The sequence below is a fragment of the Montipora capricornis genome, chromosome 7 (genome assembly GCF_036669925.1).
Source record: "Montipora capricornis isolate CH-2021 chromosome 7, ASM3666992v2, whole genome shotgun sequence".
Classification (NCBI taxonomy): Eukaryota; Metazoa; Cnidaria; class Anthozoa; order Scleractinia; family Acroporidae; genus Montipora; species Montipora capricornis.
This window is the reverse complement of record NC_090889.1, coordinates 18837015-18847014: the sequence shown is the minus strand read 5'-3', so window position 1 is coordinate 18847014 and position 10000 is coordinate 18837015. Positions and strand designations below refer to the sequence as shown.

At 40.4% G+C, this 10000-nt stretch overlaps 2 protein-coding genes across 2 annotated transcripts in view; one reads left to right on the top strand and one right to left on the bottom strand.

Annotated features, from left to right (window-relative positions):
- The window catches only part of LOC138055746 (tetratricopeptide repeat protein 28-like), a 40368-nt gene extending 38528 nt beyond the window's left edge, over nt 1–1840 (bottom strand). Inside the window, exons 1-2 of the mRNA XM_068901622.1 lie at nt 1746–1840; nt 864–919 (exon numbers count right to left, since the gene is read on the bottom strand). The gene's annotated coding sequence lies outside the window, so the exon portion shown is untranslated. The remainder of the gene's footprint in view (nt 1–863; nt 920–1745) is intronic.
- A 2178-nt stretch (nt 1841–4018) lies between these two features.
- On the top strand, nt 4019–9179 carry LOC138055744 (cytochrome P450 3A24-like). The gene is made up of 2 exons (XM_068901621.1): nt 4019–4326; nt 8801–9179. Exons 1-2 carry the CDS (start codon nt 4019–4021, stop codon nt 9177–9179), a joined length of 687 nt encoding a protein of 228 aa, XP_068757722.1.
- The last annotated feature ends 821 nt before the right edge of the window (nt 9180–10000 follow it).

Sequence of the window (10000 nt, the reverse complement as noted above, 5' to 3'; positions counted from 1 at the left end):
GGTGTTGATAAGGCGGGACTGTGAACTGTCACGAGAAAAGAATAGCGACAATTAAACAGTCATGTATCGGTGGAGTTTTCGAATAAGTTAAAGGACCACCTTCAACCCACCGGGTTTTCGACCGTTTGTTTTTGTTATGGAAATTCGCATTACTTAAATCTCTTGTTATCAGAGTGATCTGATTGGATGAATTTCAGCGTTGGCTGTATATTCAAAATTATGTGAAAATTGTTCCACGGCTCGTAATGCCTGCCGGTTGAAGGTGGGCCTTTAAAATCAAGAAAGTCTGAGATAATTGAGTCGTTTGTATTGTGCGTTAGAGACTAAATAAGAAAGACATATTTCGTGTAATTCTAGCATAACGGTTGTGATGAGAATAAATATTTTTATATATCTGAAAAAAATGGGTTTTTTAATCTAAACCTCAATTAGATGGCTTATTGGACGCCTCTATGACCTATCAAACTCAGGAGAAACTCATGAATCAAAAACGATGATGAGTTAGGAGCTCCCTGCCTTTGGACAATAACACTTGACTGGTGAGGCAAAATTGCCAGATAGAAAAACTCAACAGTAAATTAATTGTCGGCCTTAATTATAAAAACTATACTTTACCATCCTTGAAGCAGGACTTATCTAAGTTGACATCTATCGATAGCTTACTTCACCATTGATACAGTTAAATGTTGCACGCCTGAAACTTTTGTTCAATTCAAGCAGGCGTTGCGGTTGTTCTTGCTATAAGGACGTTGTTTATTCGTCCTGAATTCTAATCGCAGCCGTTGGCGAACTGTAGTCAAACACACAGAACTAGTCTCAATACTCTTGAAATATTATAGTATTTCAAGTTTAAAATTACTCACATTTTTCGGCGATTCCTGAGTCAATTACAGCGTGACCAAGCAACGAAATCTGCGGTCTGATAAAAAAATGGGAAAAGAGAAACTCGAGTAATGAAGGGAATCACACCTTTTTTCTGGGAATGGTCTGTGCCTGATAAACTACTTTCTTTGCCTCAACGTACTAGAAACATAAAGTTGGTTTCCGTTACTTATAACAGTGTGAATACATATATAGCATGAATTAAGACGGAATCCACCAGAAGTTCGAGTAACAAATGGACAAACCCTAGTACCAAGATTATATACATCGTATTGCAAGGTTCTGTAAGACTGTTTTAAATATCTTCTCAAAAATAATCATTTCTAGCAACACCAAACGTCAAAAACGACTGTTCAACTTCGTAAGAAACACTTGAAAATACTGGTGAAATGAAACTGATGATGAAATTTTATCTGTTTTTGCACAATTTCTCTGAACTTTGAAATTCAATTTCTCTCGGTCCCATGGGAAATTGTTTTCGGTGTTACGTCAGGCAATTATTTATATCTTTAGCTTAAAGAAAATGCCAAAAGGACTGTAAAATACTTAACATTATTCTGGTACCAGATATTTGTCTACTATAAACTTAAATTGTTCGATTTTCTATCGGATTTCGTCTTAAAACTAAAACAAGCTGTAATGGTGTCAGCTATGCAAAACTTAAGAGTTTTAATCTTTAAATCGAGTTCTAAGATATAGTGACACGACTTTTTTGATAAGCTTAGCAAACAGAAGAACATATTTTCACCCAACCTGATCTCGAGTAACAATCTGACCATAAATGCATTGTTTCAAAGTAACGATGTTCGTATAGAATTGATTGTTCCTAAACCGTTTTATAACTTATGGAGCACTTAACTTACCTTTTGAAAATAATCTAAAAGACTGCGTTAAAACAATACAGATATTACAGCAGGACGAGAAGAGTGCAGTTTGGAAAGAGCGTGTTTACTTGGCGAAGGCACAGAAAGTGATTTGTTCCGTTGCAGTTTTGAATATATAGCGGAAATAGTTCTATTATTAGCTCTGTGAGATCGCGTTGTTTTGATTCCTGCATTATTATAAATAGACGAAGCACTCGAAAACGAAAAACATAGTACGGAGAACCCAAACGGTCGAAAACGAAGTAAGCACCCTAAGTCGAAAACGACGCCGGATCCAAACTCGAACAGGATGCACTCACAACTCGAAAGTCGAAAACGAAGCACCCTATTTGCCATTAGAAGATTGCTTTGACCAGAGACAAAAATCTAATTACTGCTTATTGTTGATCAGAATAAAAATCAACGTTTTACTAAATATCATTTTTCTGCCGTTTCTTGCTCAGTACTATATCCTCGAGTTGAGAAACTTTAAGTTGCGTACGCAGCGACAAATGCAGAAAGCCATTATGATCTTTAAGGCCTTAAATGGTCTTACAAACGCGTATTTAAGCGATGTATTTACCAATCGATCTGACGTTACTAATTATTCACTGAGGGAATTCGTGAACAAACTTGCTGTTCCAATGCAACGCACAATCTCTTCAAGGCATTTCTTCGCTACTCACTAAAAACAGATTCAGTCGCTTTCCTCACAGGGTGTTGTGCGAATTAGTGGTATTGCAGGGTATTATTTTGGACAGTCCGTCCAAAAAGAGGTCGACATTGTGAAGAAGAAACTTTCTTGTTATTACAATAGCTTTTCGGATGGATTTCAATTAACAAGTTGATGTAAATGCTGAATTAGTTCGATACCCGAAAATGGAAATTGCAGTGTTATGCTATATAGACCAATTCGACTAAACTCAATGTTGCACCCACTTCAAATCTCTCGGGGTTAAGGTCCTTTGTGTGTGGCATTTGCATGATAATGTAGTATTCACATTTGAATGATGTGGAAATACTTGGATGAGGAAGTTTTATTCTTAAAGGATTTGAATTGGGTACAACATTGAGTTAGCCGAATGGACCTCTTTAGCTTGTACGTTTTGTTTTCCCTTTTCAGACCACGTGATGTTCCCAAGGGAATTTTCCTTTTTTTTTTTTTTCGTAAGTTATGCATACATGTGCACGTGCATAAGACGACATTTGAAAGAAACTGTTCCCTAGAGTAACATCACGTGGTCTGAAATGGGAAAACAAAATGTACAAGCTAAAGAGGTCCATTGGTCTATTACCAGAGCGACAACTCAGCAACCAGTTTCGTGCAATCAAACTTAAACCAAAGGCGGATTTGAAGATGAATATTTTTGTCGTATTGAGGATGAAGACATTGTACATGTCATCATCACCATTTTCTGTCCATTAGCTTTTCATCTCCTGAGTGATATGCTGCAGTTTTTTTGGATGTTCGCTTTCTGAAATAAAAAACGTGAAAGTGAAAGGCATTTTCATATGCTACCTTGTGTTATCTTTCCAGTGGTATATAGTTTTCTTGGGTTTCTTTAAAACAACGCGAGCAAGAGTTATTTTCCGAAAGACACCCTTGAGGGTTGACAATAACCTTAACATATCGGATGCTTTGTTACTTGTGAAGGGACTTAATACAAATAGAGTATTTTCCCATTCCCACAATGCAATACGTTTTGGGGGATTCTTTACATAAAAACAATACAAGTTGTTGACTCTTTGGACAGTACCATGCTTCAGTGAAATGGACATCCATTGTTTTAATACAAATAACCCCTCCCTCCCCCGTCAAAATGAACTGTATTATGGGATTTGCGAAAATACAAAATATGAAGAGTCCCCGAGACGTGCCCCAAACTGAACTTCATGGGACACGTCGCGGGTTGGTGTTGCACAATTATAAAAGCATCAGTTTAATCAGTTCACACGAGGGGACATGTCGCTGCAAAATATCCCTGAAACACGTACCCGCAACTCGTTAATGTCTATGCACATGTTGTGATTTTGCCCCTGCTACATACACCTTATTCCAAAATGGCCGCTGATTTATGCGCATACAACTTGGCCCTTGTTGCCTTGTTCAAGATAAAAGGTTCTTTTGAATTTTAAGCTTAAGAACGAGGCATCCAGGGCTTATTTGAATAAAAACAAAAAAATATTTAAATGGCGGCCATTTTGGAATAAGGTGCATGTCCCCTCAGTGTGCACTACACAATTTTTTTGTCGCTGCAACACGTCGCTGCAACATGTCCTTGCAACATGACCCCTCGTGTCTGCCCATCTTAAAGATCATTGTAAACGCGTTTCCTCGTATTTTTAGTCTTTGTAGGTACATTGACGTTTTTCAAAACGTAGACTACTTGTGTGCGGTAGCAAAGGACATTCTGGAGAAAAGGCAAAAGCAGGGATTTCCCGGCACAAAAGACCTCGTGCAGTTGATGCTAAAAGCACACGAGGAGCACGTGGACAGCGTTAGCAAACTGAGTGATGATGAAATTATGGCCCAGTCTATTGTGTTTTTGGTGGCTGGATTTGAAACCACAGGTAAACGAAAGTGGGAAGTTCAATACCAAATCCAACTATGATCGATGTTTTATGCTGGTTGTAAAAAACGTAACTCCATCAAATATTTGACGTTCTTTATTCCAAGCTAAACGTTATCATCTTTGTTACATTTTTGTATTATTTCCTGTTTCTCAGCGGGGGAGGGGGCGGGGGGAGTTAGTAAGTTTCGAACCCAGGCCGGACAAACAATTTAAAAAAGAAAACGCTCCCTTATAATTCACTCTGAAGGTGATTAGATTTTCCAGAATTCTCTTATAGGGAGTATAAACCTAGGCCACCTCTCGCAATCCTATATTTTCTCCCTGTTGGATGTTACAAAACCCACATGACGGTCCCCCTAAGGGTAGAAGACGGAGTTCATGGTGTTGTGCTTTGGTGTTATTTTGTTGACAATTAATCCTTGTAGAGGACGCTGTGTGCTGTTAGGAAGTTCAATAAGGACCTTAAGGTCTAATATGGCGACGGCCGCGTAAACGTCATTTAATATTGCCAGTTTATGTTTCTTAAAATTTCTCGTGATAATTTCAGTTTGTTTAACTTTCACAAACTATCCGGGAAATGAATTGGGAGGAACAGTGTTGAGACTAAGAAAAAAAATCAAAGATTTGCCCTCGCGCGCTCGCGTCTTCCTTGGGATTTGGTCAATGCACGTTGCAGATTGGCAAAGAATGGGAAAGAAATGTACAAATTTTAAAGCACACGTGCAGGGCCATTGTTTTTCTCATTAATGTTTATAATTTGGTGGCGCCCTGGCCCGGGTTGCTCGAAGGATGCTTAGCGCTAACCAGCGTTAAATACCATGGAAACCTATAGCTTTTAATACCTCCTAACCAATGGTTAGCGCTATCCAGGCTTCGAGCAACCGGCCCCTGGCTGAGGGAGTCATGTAGCAGCTCTCGTAACCCATAATGTGATTGGCTCCCTACCCTTGCCAAAAACAAAAGACTACACAATTGAAACAATGACTTGGACTTAAACAATAGAAGCTGTTTACAATACCAAACAATAGCAGGTTACGAGAGCTGCTACATTACTGGGCTGAGTTTGCCGTCCTAGATCTAAGCACGTGCGTTTTTGAGGGGCGGGCGGCAACCGGAAAAGGACATTTCGCGTGCGAGGACTGTGGTGTCTCCCAGATTTTTATACTTATCATCTCTAATGGAGAAAAGGCACTTGACAAGGTAAATGTGGTTGTGTGAAGAAAAGTTAAATTATAAAATAATTAGGATAGTACGCGTACTCTCATTGGTCAATAGCTGTGTTTGGATGAGAGTATGGAAACACGGCTGTGACATTACACAATTTTAATTGGTTATGCATTGTCAGACGCGCGTTTTGATTGGCTGGTAGGAAATATGAGCGTGTGTCAATCTCGGGGGAGATGGGAGAATTCTCCACAGTTATGCAAACCCTCGACTGCGTCTCGGGTTTGCGCTAACTGTCTCGAATTATCCCAACTCGCCCTCGAGTTTAGATGAGACTATGGAAACACGGAAAACGTCCTCTATTGCTTAAAGGGAAAACAGCTCACTTTCGGTCGCCATCCGCGTCTCAAAAACGCCCGTTTTTAAGCTTCTCAATAGAGAGCTTTAGCAACGACGACGGGAACGGCAACGAGAACGTCATTCAAAAACATAAATTCAAGTTATTGCGATCACTTCGCGACTATTCCAAGCTTTTTAATATGACAAAGGTGTGGTGGTCCTTCAGGAATGAAACCGTTACGAGCGGCGCTAAATTTAGGGGAGAAAAACGAAAATTTATCTCCAAGTGCTGACGTTGTCCGTAACACCTCAAACTTGGTTATTTCACGTTGTTGCTTTGCTGACGACGGTAAAGAAATGGACAAAAATGAAAAACGCACGTGCGGGGCGTGCAAAGCTATTGTTTTTGCCCACTGAATATGCAAATTTGTGACGTTCTCGTTGCCGTCGCCGTTGTCGTTTCTAAAGCTCCCTAATTACACAAGGACAACGGCAACGTCAACGAATACGTCACTCCAAAACATAACCAAGTTCATTTCAACATTTCGCGATTATTCCGGCCATATTGTTCACGTTGTCACGTTGGGTGAACTACAATATCCTGGAACTGGATGGGTACGAACGGTTTTAAAGTAAAATTAGCGAATGACTGGCTCATCGCTGTATGATGAAAACCTTAAGGCGCCCGTAAACGAGAAAACATTGTTGCGGAAGCATTGTTTCCCGAAATGTTTCCTTGGCGCGCAAACGAGGAAGCATCTGCTTTGGAAGCAAAATGTTTCGGAACATAAACACTTTTGCTTCCCGGGAGGCCAGTATTTTGTTTTAACCAATAATATTTTTGCCGTGTGGCGTTGTCGTTGCCGTAGCCACGGCGTCTGTCCAGGATTGCAATCCCAGAGGCCATCAGTGTTGTACTGCGAACCACGTGACGACCTAGCAGCAGTGTCAATATTAAAAGAATTGTATAAAATTTGAAGTGCGGGTTATTAGTGGTTTTCATGTGACGTCATCACCACCATGTTGGTGGACGAAAACAAGGGATCTCTCATTTGCTGCTTTTGTTCGTCCACCAGTAATTACTGGGTTGCCCTATGGCAATCCCAGTCGGAAAACGGGTAGATTTCTCCGTTTTATTATTTTTATTTTTTTCCATGTCGGTAAAAGTCTTGCCTGTCATTCCCCTGCTAAGTGGTGTCTTTGTGCATAGAGCCCTGCTGCGCGTATTTTCTTAGGATCGAGAGGGTGGTGGGAAATGCGTAGATTTCTCTGGTGGACACATTATAACGATTAACTTAACTGGCAATGGCGTCGAAAGTCATGTAGCGCGAATGGCGTTTAAGTGGATCTTTGAACAAAATATACCCTTATGAAGCTCAATAATGGCAAATCAATTGGATACTGAACAAGACAGGCGACAGGCGACAGGCGACAGGCGACAACAATCTGTCGCCCGTCGAGCCCGTCGAGCCGTCTTTTACCAAGTGTGCTGTTATGTAGAACACTGAAGATTCGCAGGGCAGCGATAATAGTGAACTCAAAGACTAGACCAGGTGGATTGAATGGAATTTCAAGCGTTAAAATCGCTGAAAAGGTAAGATTATTGTCGAAGCGATGCCCCAATTGCGTGTCTTCACCACATATTCCTTTGATCTCACATTATTGTGTTTTCCGTCAAAATATTCGCTTGTTTTCGCTTTCGCTAGAACATATTTACCTTTATTACATGTCCAGTGAATAGTTTTATCCTCTGGGATGAATTTTCCATCGAAAAATCGGTTATTTGGGCGGTCAGTGTAAAACGCAGACTGCAGACTGCAGACCGGGGATAAAATGCAGACTGAGGGTAAAATAAATATTAATAATAAAAAAACGAGTCATAAGGATAAAATAAAGATTGTTTGAAAGACCATCCTGTTTTACATCTGTCAACAACTCAAACTATCATGACTGCAGGTCGCTGCACCTTTTGGGGATGCGATCGTACGCGTTGAAATCATCTGTGCTTTGTTTTTGCGCTTCCAGATGCATTGCATTGTTCCAAATTATTTGTCACACCGGTGCATTGAGGGAAATCGAACCAACAATTATTACTTCGAATACCTGAATAATCTCGGTTGTATTTTTTCGGTGCAACGAAATGCACAAAGAATCTCATGTACTCCGAGCAATTAGGACGCCGGGATTTCATTGGTTAAGCTATGCGTGATAACCCCTAGGGAGAGGTTATAATTGAAAATTACATCTTTCAGATGCAAAACAAACGAACTTGGGAACTAAAGGATAAACATAACGTACACGAAAGCGAATGAAAGGATCCTAATAAGAAATTTTTACACCTCAGTCATACTGGCTTAAGCCGACTGAATTGAAACGTTAAATGGTTGCAAAATCCACGTTATCTCTGTCTTTGTTAATTGGTACTGTAGCCATGCGTGTCAAAATAAATTGAGTTATTGGGTACTTTGTTCAGTGCAGCAAAATGGACAGTTGAATTACGGGGTGGTGACTTCTTTGCCTAAAAGCAACTCACTTAACGAAACTATCCTTTTTCCAACAACAACAACAAGGATTCCTGAATTTTCAGGGTAGCACATTAGCCCAGGCATTGCTTTTTAACAACACTATTCAAAGCTTTGTGACCCAAAATAAAATGTCCCTCGAGCATACATAATGCAAGATACAAATAACAGAGGTAAACGTTGACAACCGCCGGGTTGGGCTGAACAGTTTCCAAAAACGCCATTTGCAATCCATTTTAATCTTCTTCGGCTTTGCACATCTCTGCTTCCTTTTGTATTTGCTGTTTTATTTAAACCTTCCATCATTGTTTTAAGTACTTATTTTTACGTTTCGCTTGATTTGTTGGCCATTTTTCAGGCGCCGAATTTGGCTAAATTTCGTGACACGGAAGTCTTTAAACTAACATTAAAAATATTTTACTAACTTCTTCCACTTTAAAATTTCCCCTTTTTTCAGGCAATACCCTGACAAGCATTGTATATTTTCTTGCAAAATACCCGAGGTTCAAGATCGTCTTATTCGAGAAATCGACGAATTGATCAATACTCACGAGGATGAGCCCCTGTATGAGCTGATACATAAGGCTGGGTACATGGATCAAGTCATCTCTGAGGTGCTACGCCTCTGCGGCCCCGCGCTTCTTCTTATCCGGGAATGCACCGAAGATGCCATCTACAAGGGCATACGGATTCCCGAGGGTTGTGGCATCAACATTCCTGTGTACGTTTTGCACCGGGACCCGGACTTATGGGACAATCCCTTGGAGACCCATTTGCATTTCTTCCATTTGGTGCAGGTCCCCGGCAGTGTATTGGTATGCGGTTGGCATTGTTAAAGATCAAGATCGCGATAATGAAAATCATGCAACGATTCAAGTTTGAACGTGCACCAGAGACCGTAAAGAAGCTGGAGCACAGAGCAGCGCTGCTCTTGTCGCCTAAAAAAACGATATATGTGAAGTTAAGAGCCCGGTAATTTGTATAGGTTATCACGTGATCTCAAGTGCAATTTGGTATAAATGGGGAACTTAGGCACGCGACGTTTTTGAGATGCGGACGTCAACCGGAAGAGAGCTCTTTTCCGTTTTAACTTGTTTTCACACAACCAGATATCTTGCTAAGTATCTTTTCTCCGTTAGAGATGACTACTTTAAAAATATGGGAGACACTCCTGTCCTGGCATGCGAAATGTCCTCTTTTGGTTGCCAACCGCCATCCGTGTCTCAAAACATCGCGTGCTAAAGCTCCCTACAAAGCACGAGTAAATTTTTCGGACAAAAAAAAAATGCTTGTTTATGCCAAATGGCCCTTTTCACGGTTAGGTTTTCTCATTGGCATTACATTATAACCTAGTATGTATGTGAGACAATTTCGGGCTATTATGTAGTTTTATTATATCTCTCAGATAGTACGTTCGCTGTAATTGGCTAAATTAGCGGGCCGTATTCTACAGTACGGCCCGCTGTACAGCCCGCTAAATTTAAAATTTCTACAAAATTTTTTCAGCCAATCAGAACTGAGTATTTTTTTCACGTATGTCATTAATAAAGAACAAACTGTCAGGGGCCAGTTGTCCAAACGATGGACTGCCCTATCCAGCTTATAAATCACTATCCAGCGGATAAACACGAGCAAAACCATTTGAGTTATCCAGTGG